This window comes from Amblyomma mixtum, chromosome 2 (assembly GCF_055824585.1).
Source record: "Amblyomma mixtum isolate Tamu chromosome 2, ASM5582458v1, whole genome shotgun sequence".
Taxonomy (NCBI): domain Eukaryota; kingdom Metazoa; phylum Arthropoda; class Arachnida; order Ixodida; family Ixodidae; genus Amblyomma; species Amblyomma mixtum.
In genome coordinates, this window is record NC_143013.1 from 106,746,804 (window position 1) to 106,765,288 (window position 18,485).

Consider the following 18,485-nt stretch of genomic DNA (forward strand, 5'->3'; position numbering starts at 1 on the left):
TTCTTTACTTTATATTCAATGACCCCTGGGAGTCCTCATACCGCGCCTGGCATGATGGCAGGTGCTGGCTCCGTTGGGGCTTGTGATACCCCCGTTGCTCTTGACGGAAAGAACGTCACTGCGCTAAAAAGGCAAGAGAACCACGTAAAAGACAGGACATGCGCAGTTTTCTTCGCCTTCTATATAGCGCTGTGGCGTTATTTTAGTCAAGAGCCAACATCAACTTGCCCACCCTGCTGCCCAGTTGCTTTTTCCGAGTTGCCTCTCGCCACCTTTCAGTAATTGAACTGTCAACTGCCACGGTGGACAGTTTGCTCACAATCCGGTGGGTAGCTTGTGATAACGTCATAAGGTCACGTGACCTTGATGGCCCACGTGCACTTGGGGGGGGGGGGAGGGGCAACTAGGGCAGATTACCCTCAACCCAGTGGACACACAGGACCTCACAGACAAAGGCCAAGCGGCTGAGTGGAAGCTCAAGTGCTAACGCGCTCAATACCATAGGAGCCACGAGGCATGTGCACGTATTGTCCACATGCTGCCTGAATACAGGCTGCATGCCAGTAGTTTGCGCTGTCCCAGTAGAGCTACCCGCGGTATTTATGTGGAACGGGGAGTCCTCTCCTGTAGGTCTCACTCAATACCTGTCCCAGTAGAGCGCGAACATCGCGGCCTCCGATATTCACACAGATGCAAGCCGCCGAGAGCGAGCGAGCAACGATGCATAGAGGCGGCGCACCTGGATAGGTAGTAGATGAGCAGGAAGCCGAAAATCAGGACGAGCAAGCCGCACGCGTAGACGAATGGCGCCCACTGGGGGCCCCGGTCGCTAGCGTCGCTCTGCAGCGACAGCGAGTACAGCGTGGCCGCGTCGATGCCCAGGTACTGCTCGGGCTTCGGCGACGGGGGCCCGGGCCGCTGCTGGGCGACCTCGGTGAGGACCTCCCGCGGCTCGGTCCACTGCGAGCGGCTCTTCTTCTCCATCCTGTCTGCGCGCTGCGTGTGGGATTCGCAGGGGCGCTGAGCTGCTTCTGTAGCACCTTAGACAGAAGGAGAGGAATAAGAGGAAGAAAATGTCAATAGGTTTTTGCGAGAGGCACGCTGTTTAAATAATTTTTGATTTATTACACTATTGGCCCTCCTCGCTAACTCTGGTCAATCCTCCTACGTTGGTATGTGGCATATCACTTCATCCCGTTGTTTTCGGTCCTCGTACAGAACTAATGTTTGTCTTTGTGTGTTTAAACAAAACCAGCTGGTCTTACAAAGCTGCCCCTGAAGTCGGCTTCGACGGTCCAAAGACAAGCAGCTATTCTTAATGCGATAGCATCATCATCATCATCAGCCTGACTGCGCCCACTGCAGGGCAGAGGCATCTCCCATGGCTCTCCAATTAATACCCCTGCCACACGGCAAATTTAATGTCCTTCTCATCGAATGACATTTGTTCGACTTCATGACATTTTTTTCTGCGCGATGCGAAACGGCAAAAACTAATGTCATTTGAAAATGATGGCGATTGCGATGGAAAGAGAGTACAGCATACAAAAATTTCGATGTATTCTTCAATACGTTGCAAAAAGTATTGCTTTGCTAATGGAAATCGATTCTGAAACCCTAATCCTCATTTCAATAACGTGTTGATCACTGCTACACCACGAGTCCAAGCCAAGCCAAAGCTCAGCCAGCGGCGGCAGGCAAATGGCGGACGTCATTTTGTGAAATGCTCTCTATGGTGAAATTAGACGGTATTAGCTGTGCGTCCGCAAAGGCTTTAAATTCTTTTAAAGTTTTTTTCATGCCTGGCATCGAACAGCTGAGACGTTTTGACGGTAGCAAAAGCGTTAATTAATAGAAAAAAAATGGAAGCCTGCTCGCGGGAGATCAGCGGATGCCAATCCCCCGCCGTGGGTATGCGCCATTCAGCCTGAGGACACCATCATCATCATCATCACGATCATCATCATCATATATTGCGCGATAGCGTGTGCAGCTCGTTCGGTCGAAAAGACGTCGGCGTAGCAGCAGTCGACAACGCGTATCAGAAATAATTGTGCGCCGTGTGAAAAAAAAAAACTATATCGTGGTAATTTATGGTTGTAGTGATTGATGACTGCTTGGTGTGTGATAGGCGATGACGAGTTAGTGAAATCATTGTAATTAATTGGTCAATTAAAGAAGCGGAAATTAGAAAAAGGGGGCTTCGAAGGGGTCAGAATGCCCAGAATGAGAAGCCAATGCTTGATGCTAATTAGGGAAAATTATTGTGTGTAATTGATTAATTGAAAAAAGGTGTCAAACTGCTCTAGATGGAAAGACTAACCCACTACACTATCGCGTCATACCCTTAAGGCGGAGCTTAAGCATCATGTGCAATTTTTTATGAATATAAAAATATGCAAAAATTGCGTTCAAAAATTTTTTTACCGTTGAAAAACGCTTTTGCAGAAAATTTTTTCGTATTCCTGCTGCTTCGTTTGGCTACACGACTTTCTACCGTAGCGAAACTTTTGCTGTTACATCCGAGCCTTGATTATTTAAGACTGCTCTGCTAGTTATACGGCTGCAGCATAAGACTTCTCGGTAAAACGCGATGTTTCGTTGTGCGGTACGTTCCGTTCTTTGTTGCCTTCTGCATGGGTGTGTTCTAGCAATACCGCAATTTAATAATGTAGCAGAGCAGGGTTTTTTTTTTTTTAGTTCGTTCTTATGTGTGTGCGCATTAGAGAAGAGCGCCTGTTCGTCGTACACTTCGCCGCATACCAAATGCATCTTAAGGGCAACTCCGGCGATTTTTCAGCCATTTTAAGTTAATGGCTGTTTTGTGTTCCTAAGAAACTCCTGTAATGTGTACGATACAAGTTTTTCAAAAGCAATCGTAAAATAATTTTTAAAGAGCAAAAAACGCAAAACTCGAAACCGAAACCGCAAAACCGAAAACCGGGGAGGTGCCTCGGGCGCTATTGACTGTGACGTCAAGAGCGGGTTCGCCGCGCTGTGAAGTCGCCGAAGATATCACAACTACCCTGAGCCGCGCTGTCGACATGACTGAAAGCGCGGAGGACAGCTTTTCCAAGACCAGCGAGTCTTTAGAAGACGACTCATTCGACGATTTTGGACTGGACGAGTCACCTTTCAGATATGATCCACCACCGCGCGAGCCAGACGAGTCACACCACAGGCCGCGTCACCTGCAGCACGGAGACGATCTGAACTCGGAGAAGTGATTACTTGAGTCATTTCTCGTGCATGCATTTGTGACAGAGTCGTCAGAACAAAAGTTAATGAGATGCTCCCGCCGACAGCTGTTCGTGTGGCCAGTGCCGGCCGACCCAGCCTGATGAAAGAATCTGCTGCCGGAACGTTGCCGCGGTGCACAACGTCCTTACAGGGGCATGCATCACCAACAGTCCTCTCTGCGAAGCTTTATCTCGACGGCGAGCTTTTGGAAGTGAGCTCATCAGCTACAGTTCTACAATCCAAAATACCGCCTCTTGACGGCCGCGCTTCGTTCAGCTGGCCGCTGCGATAGACGGTTGTACTAGAATAACGTTGGCACAGAATATGCCTTCAAGCGCCCGTTGAACGAAGCCTTAGCGAGTGCAAAGCTCTCTTTGACGTACACGCTGTCTTCATAGCAATCTGGCGCGAAATGTTCCGAGCACAAGCGGGAATGCTTCCTCGGAGACCAGTTGACACGGCGGACAGCTCTCACCAACTTGTCGCGAAGGTTCTTATCGCTAGGAAACCTACGCTAGATCACGCCCGTTGTCACAGATCAAGAATTTGTGCACCCCACAGCACAACAGAAGTTGCCGTGACCCATCACTCTGGCATACACATCACATCAGGCACGTTGAGATGGCGCGAAATTGCAGAGGTGATCGAAATAATTCCGGAGAGCTCCACTACGGACCTCTTTCTTCCTTCAATCCTCCCTTATGTCGCGGTTCAGGTGTCCATTACTGCGTCATTTACTTTCCTCAAAACCAATTTTCAGTTTTCCCCTGCGCTGCCGGCGCCAGCGCGCGCCAACCAGCTTGACACGCCGCCCCGCCAGTGACGTCTCAGAACAGGGTGGCCTGTAGAAGTTGCTCGATCAGTGGTTTGGTTTGGTTTGGTTTGGTTTATGGGGTTTAACGTCCCAAAGCGACTAAGGCTATGAGAGACGCCGTAGTGGAGGGCTCCGGAAATTTCGACCACCTGGGGTTCTTTAACGTGCACTGACATCGCACAGTACAAATTCAACCGCCGCGGCCGGGATCGAACCCGCGTCTTTCGGGTCAGCAGCCGAGCGCCATAAACACTGAGCCACCGCGGCTGTGTGTGTGTGTGCGCGTGTGTGTGTGTGTGTGTGTGTGTGTGTGTGCGCGCGCGTGTGTGTGTGTGTGTGTGTGTGTGTGTGTGTGTGTGTGTGTGTGTGTGTGTGTGTGTGTGGGTGTGTGTGTGTGTGTGTGTGTGTGTGTGTGTGTGTGTGTGTGTGTGTGTGTGTGTGTGTGTGTGTGCGCGTGCGTGAGTGCGTGTGTTTGGATTGGTTTATGGGGTTTAACGTCCCAAAGCGACTAAGGCTATGAGAGACGCCGTAGTGGAGGGCTCCGGAAAGTTCGGCCACCTGGGTTCTTTAACGTGCACTGACATCGCACAGTACACGGGCCTCTAGAATTTCTCCTCCAAAGAAATTCAACCGCCGCCGCCGGGATCGAACCCGCGTCTTTCGGGTCAGCAGCCGAGCACCATAACCACTGGTGCCGCTCGCGTCAGCTCGCGTCGAGGAGCGCTTGTCTTCAAAATTCCCTTGCCGAAAAACTACGCCGGTTTCAGGTGCGAAATTTTACATGAGGCATCAGGCTATCATAAAGAATACAGACTTAAAATTTCATTTCAATCGATGTATATCGAAAAATCGCCGGAGTTGCCCTTTAGGGCTAAGCAGAGTACTGCAGTCCGCCGTCAGGGTTAGAGCACCGAAGCGCAAATGTCATTCCAGGGCAGAATATGGTCCTGAAGACCATGGTGACGAGGCCGACACGTTTATACAAAAGATTATACCCCTTTCTTACAGCTTAAAGGCTGGTTCACGTGCTAGCGATTGAGCGACGCGTCGCAGCGAAAATTTCCAAGTTGAAACCTTGCTGCTCATCGCAGCGACTACTAAAAACAGGTTTTTTCCGCTGCGGCGGCAGGATTCGCTAGCATTTTCACCTGCATGTGATAAGGGCTTTAGAGAACTACCTCACCAAGTCCTTGGAATTATAAGATCAGACAAATAAGGAGCATGTGGCGGTGGGTGGACCCTTTGTGTCGGCAGCAGAAGCTTCGTTTCCGGGAGCACGCGGAAACGACCCTCGTTCACCGAGCGCTACATGGCGCGGTGACAGGGCGAGGGGACAAAGGCCAGTCTCCTTCCCAGCTTTGGCTGCAGTGCCACAGAAAACTGACCCCAACGAAGGGATCGGCTATGCCTTCTCATTCGACACAGACCGACTAATCAGCGCGGTGACTGACGTAGAATCGATAGCAAGGGGGCTATCAGTAAGAGCTGAATATTCCAAGTGTTAAGAGTCGACGAGCGTTGGAAGACCCTGGTATCATATCTAGGGTGTTCTCATTTTTAGTTATCACCGTTCGCATTTCGTTAGGTATTCTGAAAACTGTTAAACTGCTTCCAATGCGCGTTCTTCATTAGCCTGCGGAGATTGCAAGTTCACAGCTTGCGGGCGTGATACTGTTTGATAAGATATTGAGCACCATCAAGTGCTCAAGGGTTACACGCTTTTGTCGCCTCAAGAGGGTAAAAAAAATGGAGCGTTGGCTTTCGAAAGCATCAACTAGCGCGTCCCGGCGCCTGTCTGCCTCCCCCCCCCCCCCCCCCCGAACGTGGAAATATGAAGGCTCAGCTATTAGCAACAACCAGCGGAGTATGGATTCCGCACTTTCTTTTTTAACCCAACAGCATTAGTTAGCTTGTTACGCGAAAATTCGCCCTCGTCAGACGAGCCCTGGCACCAATGCGGCCCGCAAAATGAGATCATCACTCCTCCAGGATAGATATGCCATCACAAGGCAGGGGCAGATAGCGAAAGGCAAGGCAACTTCCGCGGTCAATGGAAGCAGGTTTTGAGGCCTTCTCCTTGAGGTGCTATGCAACACCCTATCAGCTGGATAAGAAAGCAGACTGCCCTCAATTTGAGAGCGGCTCAATGAACCTGTCCCTCGCGAGCACTGGGCGAGAGGTGACCTTACCGCACACTCGGATGGGGTAGATGTGTACAGTGGTGTGTCGTTTCCGCGAAATGCGCTACAATATACCCGGGGTTTGTCGCTCACAACTACAAGGACAACTGGTTTTCTATAGATGTGATTCGATTCGATCACATAGCTCGCTGTTGTCTGCCGAATGTTCACTTCTCGAAAGCGGTCACTCAGTCGTGAGCTCTGCATTCGTAGGACCTAAAAAGGAGGTACTATAGTCGGATACAATTTAAGAACACAGCGGCTTTCCCCCTTAAGCGGAACCCCATCCAGCCAATGGCGTCGCCGATTCTCATGACCCTCCGATCGCCTGACAGGAAGGGATTATCCCCTTTCAACTACCATTCCTTGCTTTGTCACACTAGCAGGGTCATGAGAATCGGCCGACGCTATAGGTGGTACAGCGACTCTAGAGCAGCCACTCGAGCTTTCGCCAAGGGCGGAATAGACAAGACGACGCTACGAATCTTAGGCGGAAGTAACATCACCGATCACTCCATCGTATGGTTCCCGGCGCACATCTCAAGGAGATCGCACACGAGGCGGCGCGAGGGCTCATCGGCGGCGTCCCTCCGGTTTCCCCCGCTACTCCACATATCGAGTACAGGGATCAATTATTCACGTACAACGAGCTCACTGAGCACTTTTATCTAGGCAGACGAACGTTTCCCCTCCCGGATAAGAAATTAACCCGCAGCTAGTCGGTCACGTTACGCTTGCTCCAAACGAACTCGTACCCCAACCCCTGGCGCATGAAGCACATCGACCCAGACTACGACGGACAACATGTGTGTGACCAGTGCAGTGAACGTGTAGACTTCACCCATATGCTGTGGGGTTGTGCATCAAGTGACGCCTACGCCCAGAACAAGGAACATTGGGACAAAGTACTAAAAAGTGCTTCACTACACGACCAGTTTCGGGCTGTCCAGGAGGCCCGCGCGGCGGCGGAGAGCTTCGGGCTCTCTGTGCCTACGTGGGAGCTGCCCTCTACACCTGGCGCCTAGCCGAGTGTCCTTCAGGACCCCTACTGTGGGAAATAAAGTTTTACCACCACCATAGGTGGTATGCACTGGCACGCAGCCGCACCGCGGCGCTGCCCCTCCGCCGGCCGCCATGATCGAGGTGCACGTATACCAGACGAACTCTTGCTCCGCGAGCATGTTTTCTTCGCGTGTCGCGTTCAGACTGCCGTTTGGAATCCGCGTGCATCGGAAATTCGGCCAGTAAGTCGCCGAGCGCTAGAGCCGCACGAAACTACGTCGTAAACGAATGCCAGTTTGATTGGGAAGCTGCGCTTGTTGCGTTGCTCGAGCCGGCCAAGAAAACAGGCGCAGCGACGAAAGTTGGTCGCGTGTTTAGTTTCCCTCGATTCTGGGACAGAAGCTCGGATAGCAGTCACTGAAAGCAACGCTTCCGTGAAACCGGAGAGCCACATGTATAGTTCAGGCACACTCGCGGGGAAGTGATCGGTGACTGGGCGCCACTCGACAGCTGCGGCTCGTCTGCGGTGCTCCCGGCATAACTGTGGACTGTGTATCTGCGCAGAGCCGTTGATTTCCGAGCTGTAATACATATCTGACCGTGATATAACGTTTCATGCTTTAATCCTAGGTTGACGTGCAAAATTCTTGGACGAAGTGCATCCTAAAGAAACGCAGGACGGCCACCAAAGTTTGCCTAGATATGTTGAATGAAAGGATGTGATCTCGTGCTTTTTTTGGTCTTGAATTCCTGGGACATGCGCTTCGTTTTTCGATGGAGTTGTGGCACTGCCTGCTCTTCGTCGTCTTCTACGTGGCACTAGTCCCGTGGTTCTGCTTCGACCAAAACCGTCTCTTGCGTGTCTGCAGCTGGCCTAGCGCGAGGCTTTGTCGCGCGGCTACCGTGGCACTCACCGCTCATCGTTGTAATCTAGGTAGCAAAATCCTGCGCTCTCGGTTCTCTAACCAGATGGTTGGACCGAATATTGGAGCGTCCCCTTCGAAACGCGGGGGTGGCAACTGCCACCGTGATCGGCTTTTTTTTCTCATTTATTTTTGTTTAACTGTGTCGTAAATTACTAAAATTCTCCATTTCCTTCAAATAATTTCTCCTACACTTCTAACCTTATGTCACCTCTCTGCATTTGAGCCACCAATCTTCCAATCGCTTTTTGCTAACTTCCACCGCAGATTTTTTTGCATTACCATTGTTATCTCTAAACCATAGGGCCTCAGGAAGAGTGCCTGCGCCTCCATCGACATCCGGATGGATGCAATCACATTTGATTATGAGGTATTCAATTGTTTCTACAAATGTGCCGCACACAGCAAATGTCTCATTTTCTTCGTTAAATTTCTTTTTGTAGCTGCGCATTCTAAGACACCCTGACCTAGCTTCAAAGATAGGGCACTTCCTATTTAGTTATCATAGAACGATTCCTTTCTGATCTGCCTTTCCCAGTATGGTTTGGTTTGGTTTATGGGGTTTAACGTCCCAAAGCGACTAAGGCTATGAGAGACGCCGTAGTGGAGGGCTCCGGAAATTTCGACTACCTGGGGTTCTTTAACGTGCACTGACATCGCACAGTACACGGGCCTCTAGAATTTCTCCTCCAAAGAAATTCTAGCCGCCGCGGCCGGGATCGAACCCGCGTCTTTTGGGTCAGCAGCCGAGCACCATAACCGCTGAGCCACCGCGGCGGCCTTTCCCAGTATCGATATAGTATGCTTCTTCCATTCATGCATGGAGCCCCGCCTGGCCCAGGTTGGGATCCCTATCCATGTTAACCGCTTCTGTTAGGGCGCTGACACCAGCCGGACCTTGGAGGAGAGAAAAGCTATGTGCCATGTGGTTGTGTTTCTCTCCTCCTGTCTCTTTTTCCGAGTAAGTGGAGAAAGGACAAGTTCGCTCCCTCGGCGGTCGTGCGCCCTAGCCATGCTGATACCCGGGTGGCTTTGCACCTGGGGCTTCCTCCTCGCACACCAGAACTTTCTCCCTCTCCTTCCTCTTGGTTCGCTTTTCAGAGTGCTCTCTCCATACGCGCTTCCACGCCCAGTTGTTGTCTGAACTTCTGTGGGGACGGTCTGCTCGGTGGCAGTGCCGCCCGTAGAGACGCTAACGCCACCGCAGCATCGCCCACACGTGGACTCTAGAAGACTTCGACACAGCGCGGCATACTTCTTCTTGCCTGTCCGACCTTTACGGTGAGCGAAAACAAGTTCATACCAAGGTGTTTTTTGTTGCGCTGGGTGGTTAAGGCCCAAACTCTGAAAGCTTCGTTTCCTTCGAAGTCGCCCTAACCTTACGCGAGGCCTTTTTTTCCCCGAATGTTCGATGGAGGACACTGTCCTTTGCCACCGTATCCCCGCAAACTTCTTAATCTCATCCGCCCAGCTAATGTTCTGCTGCGTCCCACTGCGCTTGCCTTCACTTGGAATCCACTCCGTTAGCCTTAAGGACCAGCGGTTGTCTTGCCTTCGCATTACATGCCCTGCCCAAGCCCATTTCTTCCTCTTGATCTCGACTAGGATGTCATTAACCCGCCTTTGTTCCCCCACCCACTCCGCCCTCTTCCGATCTCTTAACGTTACACCTATCATTTCTCTTTTCATAGCTCGCTGTGTTGTCCTTAACCTAATATGAACGCTTTTCGCTAGGCTCGATGTTTTTTGTACCCCATAGGTGAATACCGGCAAGATACAGCTGCTGCATACTTTTCTCTTGAGGGAATGGTAAACTGTCATTGATGATCTGAGCGAACCTGCCATATGCGCTCCGCCCCATTCTTATTCTATTTATTTCCCTCTCATGATCCGGATCAGCGGCCACTACCTGCCGTAAGTAGACATCCCCTTACCACTTCCAGCACCGCGCTACCAATTGTGAAGTGCTTCCCTTGCTCGACTGCGATAGCATAAAAAGCCATACCGGAGGAACAATCCGGCGAAGTCTGTCATAAAATTTGCAGATTGGCTGGCGGAAAGTGACGCCACCAGTGACATCACCAGGCCGAGGAAATCCCACTGGCTGGAGAGAAGTGACGTCACCAGACCAGTTCACCTCCGTGAAGCCTCCGTGGCCGGTGATGTTGAAAAATGACTAAGAAGAAAATGACGCGGACAAGAGCAGGCCTACGTGAAAAAAGACATCCTCGCAAACTATATGGTCTGTTCTAAAAGTAGTAGGACTCATTTTTTTAAACAAGATTTATTCAAGAGAATAGTACAAACGATTACAATTTTTCAAGGTAGCCCCCTTCCGTACCTACACGCTGCTGCCAATGAGTTTTACAGTTTTCGTACGCCTCCAGGAACGCCTGGACCGGAATGCTGTTTAGCTCCCTCGTCACGGCCTGTTGAACTACCTCTACCGATCCGTGATGTTTCCCCCTTGAGCGTCGATTTTATTCTCGGGAATAGAAAAAAGTCTGGCGGGGCCAAGTCGAAACTGTAGGGAGCTGAGGCAGCGTTGCCGCCTTGTGCTGGGCAAAAAATCGGGGTCCTCATTCACATGATGAAGAAGATCCTACCGGTTGGCCTTTTACTCCTCTGCAACACTCCCGGCACCAACTTCGCGCACGCTTTCCTCATGGATAATTTTTCTGTCACGATTTGTCACGATAAGTTTTCTGTCACGACTTGAGATATACTCAAGTCATCAGCAATCATTCTGATACTCATTCTACGATCATTGTTAAGTAAATGTTTCACTCGCTACACATTTTCGTTGGTCTTGCTGGTCGAAGGGCGTCTGGAGCGGTCGTCTTCCTCCACTCTTTCCTTACCTTCTCGGAACAGCTTGTGCCACTCAAAAAACACCTGATCTACCCATGGAAGCGTCACCGTAGGCCTCCTTAATCATGTCTCTTTGCCCGTTTTACCAAGATTTACTCAAAATTTGATCGCGTATTGCTGATCCAGTAAACGCTCGATGATTCTGCGTGGCGAGACGTTTCGACAGGGGTTCACAGTACAAGCGGCCTCCTCTCTTCAACGGCTGAGAGCCGACTGCCGATTTTACCCAGCGTTCCCAATATCCCCCTTCAACGATCCTGCACGCGCAGACCAACTCTCGTCCGCCCGTTCGCCCAGGAAAAAACCAGTACTACTACTTTCGGAACAGACCCTGTATATGTGTAAAAAGTCGGCTTGCAGGAGCTGTTCCTTCTCCATATTGCTCGGGAAGAGCAACCTGGGTCCCACAATTAAGCCTTCAAGCCATAGAGTTTCTTACTATTACCTAGAGGGAAAGCTGGCAGCCCGTCTATGGGAGTTTGCATGGCGACCCCTCGAGACCACTTCAGCCACCATGGGCGCTCAAAGCATCATGGGGCGGTGAGCTACTTGTTGCGGAACTGCAACTTTTGGCCAAAAATAATAGAAAAATTAAGCTGTTTGATAACTACAAACGTTCTAATATTCAATATATTGTCTAATGATTGCAACAAACGAGCAGAAAAGCATTAAGTGCAAAGTTTGCCCAAAATAAGAGATGACTAGCTTTCCTATTGGCCAAGTGATGAACACTATAAAAACTAATCTTTCGTAATTAACAGGCGCACTTTTAAAAGTAAATATGTTTTCAAAAAAAAATGTTGTTGCTTAGATACTTCAAGAAGTTTTTTAATGGCATTTCGGAAAAGTGAAACCTTTTATTGGCGTCGTGTGTCTATGCGTTTTTACTACTATGGTTTTTGCACACTGCGTTCGCGTGAAAGTCGTCTGCACACACACGGACAGCGTTTTCGGAATGAAACATCTCAGTAGTGCCACTCCGTGTTCCCGATAAACTACGACTGTCTCGCAACAAGTAGCTCACCGCCCCATGATGCTTTGGGCGTCCATGGTGGCTGAAGTGCAGCGCCGCCAGCTTTCCCTCTAGGTAATAGTAAGAAACTCTATGCTTCAAGCCTCACTAGACACTTCCGGTGAAGGCATGAACAACTTCGAATGCTACTGCACTGCCAGTGCACAATGTAATTAGGTATCCCTGCGATTTTTTCTTCCTGGTTTTGGTGATTCTAGACAATAGCATGAAATACGGAAGGAGGATGGTAGCTCGACGCGAAATTCACACTTTGAGGGTTGACTGCGGAGATTGGTACAGTTAGCTGCTCAAATGATGTGTTTGCATTTCTTGTAATGCTTGGACATTAGCGCTCGAGCGGCGCGAACTTGATTACTTGTGTATTTTGTAAATAGTGTACAAAGCTCTCCCCTGTCCTTTCTTGCTGTCGCTCCCGTCTATACTTCTCCTCACTATCCTCGCCCTTTCCCTTTCATTTCCGCCGGCTGCAGCTCGGGTGCTTAAGATATTAGATAGCAATTGCCGCGGCCGGCAACACTCTTTTGATTCACTTCTTTTATTTTTTTAAATAAACCACTACCACCACCATTTCTTGTAATTCTCAAAGTACACATCTTTGATTCTCGTGTATCATTTATGCGGGAAGTACGACGCGCAGTCGAGATATTTCAGTGCTTCGTGTGCGCCGCATCTTCTCGCTTTGCATCGGATATTCCATTCGCAGGGAATATCAAAATAATTTCAAACTGCGTGCCTTTATGCTCGTTTAATATGTTGGCCGCTATAAGCAACACGCTATTATCAATTAAATTTCTGGGGGCTTGTCAGTTCGGAAATACCAGCACGTGGTGGCGACGACAGCTGAAAGAAGACAGAAAGGAGAAAAAGAAAGAAGACAGCTGAAGGCTTTCAAAGGAACATTTATTGCAGCAAGCTTAGCCCTCAAAAGAACTGAAGTCGGTGGCGGCAATAGCAGCAACTGCGCCGGGCAATTTTTGGGCGATGCGAGGAGCATGGCTGAAAAAAACATTAACTTTGATTCTTTTCAATATAAATGCTACACAAGCTCTACTCACAGGCGATATGCATGTATTAAATCTCGAACTGTAGTTCGTTAATGAACTTGGTTTTGCGCATTCCTCAAGGATTATGCACAGACGCGACCAAAGGCGAACGGCCGAAGGGCAGTGTGGTTGGGCTTTCTTTTACTGTTCCGTTACCTTATGCGACTCATAAGAAAATAGCACACTTTGCACTTTTGCGTTCTTTTCAAGCAACCACCATACGTTCAGCCACAAAATAAATCCCGGTCTTTGCTTGACGCGAGAATAGGCGTCACGAGAAATCGCTTCGCTGCTTTGCTGCGAGATTGTCCATGGTTGTCCAACACGACATCCACAGTATTTGCGGACGGCGTTGAACAACAAAATAACACCGAACAAGAGAGCATAGCACGAAACGACGTAACTTGCCACGGCGGTCCTTGTTTTTCGTCGCCGCAGGAGCGTTGTTCGATCTCTTCTTGGAGTCACTGGAGGCGTCCTATAGTCGGATACAACTTAAGTCTGCAGTGAAGCTCCGCCCACATCCAGTCTCCGCGCACAGAATTCCCCCGCGACAAAAAGTAGTCCACTGCTAAAACATTTCTCGTTACCTAAAACAAGCAGCTTATCACAAGGGAAAAAAATACGAGCTCTAAAATTTTAATGCGCGGATTGTTTGATATAGTCAAGCATTAAAAAGTTGATTTCGTTTACAGTTGCGATTCACCAGCGGAGTAATACAAGACGCCGCGGACCGCGGCCCAGTGTTAGCAACTGCTGTTTTTATATGTTGTATCCTACTATAGTGACACTCTCCCTCGTCTATCTCACTGCGGTGGCGTCACGACTGTGGAAAGGGGGACATGGAGAGGCTTTCTTGGACAGCCGCGCTTTCAAACGTGTAATTTATGAACGTATCCGCGTTCGACGGTGCCACGAGTGTGACAAGGTGAAAACAATGAAGTGGGATCTGGGTGCAAAATTCAGAATAACCCCAGCCACCTGGCCACGCTGAGAGCGGAAAACAGAGGGCGCGCTAGTGCGAAACGTCTGGTGGTGGTGGTGAAAACTTTTAATTTCTGAAATAGAGTTTGGGAGCCACAGAGTGGCCACGCTACATGGTCGGCGTCCCTAGTCCGGGACACCGCATGACAATGCCCCGTCTCTAGCCCGTTTCACCAGAGCCCTTTGGGACTCAAGCGAGGAGCAGTTGAGAAGGGCAGTCTCCCATGCCTCTCTGGAAGGGGTAGGGGAAGGGGGGAGGTGGGGATTTTGAGTACATGCCCACACCATGTGGAAGATATCACAGGTCTCCCCACAGTGTGGGCATCGCCCATCCGTGTTAGGATCGTAATGCTTTAAGATTGCAGGACAGAGTAGAGTACCTGTCTGCAGGCGCCTTAAAGTTCGCTCCTCCGTCTTGCTCAGCCCCTTTGCAGGGGCCGGGAAAAGGCGGTGGATGTCGCTATAATGCGTTATAATTTCCTTGAATCGCAGCAGCGGCTGGTTAGTCTCCGAGCCAGAAGAGCTGGCGTCTGGCGTCTCGCATGTGGAATCTTTGCGTTCTCGCACACTGCTATGCTTCTGAAATAGCTGATTTTTCTCCAGACCGACAAACGAAACTCCTGACCGACGACTAGTAAATCTGCTTAGTGTTTCGGCCTGCGTTTCGTTTGCGGGAGCTCACGCGCCCGCTGTTTTCTGAACTGAATATGAGAGAGAGAGAACAACTTTACAGAAAGATTGGGGTCGCGAAGATGGGTGTTCCCCCATCTCCGCGGTGAGCTATAACTACCATCAAAATAAAAACTCACAATTTAGACTTTTTTCGGGACGCTGTACAATTCGCCACTGGAATTTTCGCCAGGGAGGCAATGACTATAAAGCTGTAATAAATTGATAGTAGCGTCAAGAGTCTTCCTTCTTGTGTGTTGTGCTTCTTGGCGCTAGGATCATTTTATGTCTGACAGCCAACTAGTCTTGAAAGCTAAAAAAAAAACTAGAAAGTTAATTTTTCTAAGTTTTGTTATTCAAATGAACAAGAAACTAAATTCTGGCTTACTACACACAGTTGCCAACAGCCTGGTTGAAGTTGCCTCCACCTATGATGGCTCGGTATGTTTTTATTCTTTGGTTAATATTACGAGGGCCACCTGGTATATGCGTGTATCTCGCCGGCTGCCTTACAAGCATTTGTTTAATTTCTTAGCAAATCAGTTTTCGGGAGGAAACTTCCATATGCATTTTTTGCCTCAAAGCCAAATCTCCTTACTCGAACAATGTTATTTTCTGCCTATGGAGGTAAAATTTCATTTTCTAAGCAGTGCACTAAATATGGTCACGTAGGTACATTACCTACAACTGGAATTGTAACCAAGGGTCAAGCTCTCAGTAGACATATTCAGTATCCCGTCTAGGGTATGACGACATGTTGAAAATAAATAAAATTGAAATATATTTGATAATTTCAGGGAAACCAAGAGCTGGACTATAAAACATGCCAAGGTAAAGTGTCCGTGTCATTTAACCGCATAGACAGGCGAGTTATATCACCGAAAAAAAAAGCTACAATTAAACTACCAGAAGTAACATTTGCTGAAAAAAATATCAAAATTACATTCTGGAATAAAGACATAGAAAGGTCCACCGAATTTCCAAAAAATAAAAACCCGAAAAGTTCGAAAAGCAAATTAGCCAGAGCGACGTCATCAAGTTGCCATGCCGGTTGCATTTCTACCACAAGTTAAGCCGAGATTGCTTGGGAAGAAGCCGCAACGAACCGAACGACAAGGAAGGGAACAACCGATAAATAAATCATTTGTCTTCCTTACCTTCCGCCTGCCCAAGCAGTAACTAATGAAACTTTTCTTCGTGTTATGCCTGATTTAGTTTGGGGATTTAGCCTTCCTCTAAACCTGATTTTCATCTTTTTTCTTTCACTTGTCCCCGATCCCCCCGCACTTCGTGCGCTAGGAACCCTTTTGATATGCTAAGCTTTACATGTGCCGTCTGCTTTTCTTTTTAATTACAAAACCTTCATTCGCGTTTTTTGTTTCTTTACTGATCCCCAAGAAGTCTCCCATGCTGGTTGTAGGTTTCCCATGCCATCAAAGTTCACCGCTGCAACAAAATCACTGACACTGTGCGAAAAAAGAGATACACAACAACAAAAAGGTGGAACTGGCTAACACTAGGGGAGTCCCCTACTCGGCATAGCCGAAGATGCATAGCATCTGACCTTAGCGCAGAACCCCGCTTCCGGCTCCGGGGCCCGGTTTTAAAGCCCTAAAGGCCCGGCCCACATTTGGTAGCTTCCAATTATGTTGCCCTCTTAACATGATTGGCTCTTCAAGGGCATGGCCAGCCCTCCGGCTTCTACAAGGTAAACCACCCTCTCTACCACAAAATAAAAATAAAAACAAACACAAATACACATTCGTGCCAGCACGTGCGCGAATCGGTCTGGCATGAAGTCCCGTAACGAAAGATTTCCGCCCATGCTTATGATGGTCTCAGACGACGCCTCCCATCGATAGGAAGCACCTAGCATGCCAATTTCCATTTTGACTTTTAAATATACTTCTTGCTTCTTCTTTCCCTGCGTGCCGCTCCTTCTTGCCTCGCTCTCGCCTCACGCCACCAAGTTCACGTGCGCTGCCTGACCGCACTGCGAGCTCGAAGCTAGGCTTTCATCGCCGCCTTTGGTGCGAGGTCTTGTCCCCCGCCACAACGAGGACAGAGTCAGGGAGCATGGCCTCTCACACCATCTCGTCGATGCTGATGGTCGCCCATGCGTCGCTGGGTGGGCTTGACGAGCGTCGAAGGATGGAGATCGAAAACATGGATTCGGACCTCCCGTACGAAACGGTAATGCCCGATTGCCTTTTAAGCGCCGTTGCCGATTCTCGCAGAGCAAGTTGTTTAGCTATATGGCGGTAGGTATCTTTAGGCCGAGAAAGCGGATTTTCAGTGCATGCTTGCCTATTTGCGTCCGCAGGGGAATCGCAGTAGACACACCGATGTCTGCGGTTGCTATAACACCGGCTGGCGCGGCTTTCTCTGTCGAGAAAGCGGTTTTGAAATGATCATTCAAAGCGTTAGATATCTGCGCTCCCTTTTCTTGGTTTACCACGTTAGCTTCGCGAGAACCCGTCCTCATTTCTCGAGTAAAAACGATCGAGACAGTTTCACAGAAAGAAACCCATTAAAGAAGCTTGGACAATCCTTGGCCTCTCCTATATCCTTTTATACCAATACCGCAAGTGCCTTGGCCACATCTGACAGTGCACAGTTCGCGTTCAGTTTCTCACGTCGCGATTAGCATAAGCTCAATAGCCATCATAATGAAGTTAAAGCTTGCAAAGTGTGCTGGCTTTTTTAGTTAAGGTTTTTCGGGCAGTAACTCTCTGTAAACTCTACCGAATCGTATATCTGCTTTACGTACGTCCAGAGCTGTACATATTTCTGCTTTCTGTTGCCATATCCGTAATTAAGGCTCGGTCATTTGCCTTGGGAAAGTGGTTGTATTCATGCTCCCGTATCAAGCTTTTACACGTATAGAATTCGATATGAAAACTAAGAGTTTTTCTTCCTACGCAAGCTACCTTAGCTTCGCCGAAATGTCCAGGACCGAACGTAATCTTTCAAACGCACGAAGCGCCTAATCTTCTCCTCTGCGCAGCGTCTACGAATCACGGAGCAACGAATGCGACTCCGGCTTCTCCGATCAGCGGGAAAGGCTACAGTCTTCCATTGCCACCGTTGCCAGATCCATTTCAGGGACCCCAGCAAGCTGGTGGCCCACCATGTCTACCAGCACATTTTCACTGGCGCCTCCCGGAACCGCAAGCTGCCCTGCCCCATCTGCCAGCGGCGCTGCAGGTCCCGAAGGACCATGGCCGCTCACGTGGGGACGCACCTCGGAGAGAGGCTGTGCAAGAAGTGCGGCGCCGAGTTCGCCAACGCCAGCACTGCCGCACTCCACAAGCGCCTCCACTGCGAACTCCCGGAGCACAACCGCCTGGAGCAGGGACAAGCCCTTGTTCCGATTGAGGGTCCGCCGGAGGAGTCCAGTGACTGAAGGCTGAAGTGGAGCCAGGCTGGGTTCCAGGCCATTTCGCCAATGGAACTCGTGGCTTGAAGCCTTGCGTGCTGTGCTGAATAAAGAATAACGGGGCTTCCAAACCCAAAGTTATGCGTTCATCTTAGTTTTTCAGCTTAAAAGCATAACTGTTCAGTGTTGGTTATCTTGTATGTGCACGCACCTTGGACTTCTTTTGAAGCGGCAACATGACTTGTTTTGCAGCGTTGAAGATAACTTTTAAAGAAACCCTTCCTTCTAGAGTGTCGTCGTGTAGTGCAGGCACAAAATATAGTTTTATAGGGAACAATGGGCTGACC

At 49.3% G+C, this 18,485-nt stretch overlaps 1 protein-coding gene across 1 annotated transcript; it reads left to right on the forward strand.

Moving 5' to 3' along the window:
* Positions 1-16,835: 16,835 nt before the first annotated feature.
* Positions 16,836-18,165, forward strand: LOC149360471 (uncharacterized). Its single transcript, XM_089569293.1, has 2 exons — positions 16,836-16,952; positions 17,767-18,165. Exons 1-2 carry the CDS (start codon positions 16,836-16,838, stop codon positions 18,163-18,165), a joined length of 516 nt encoding a protein of 171 aa, XP_089425419.1.
* Positions 18,166-18,485: the final 320 nt, after the last annotated feature.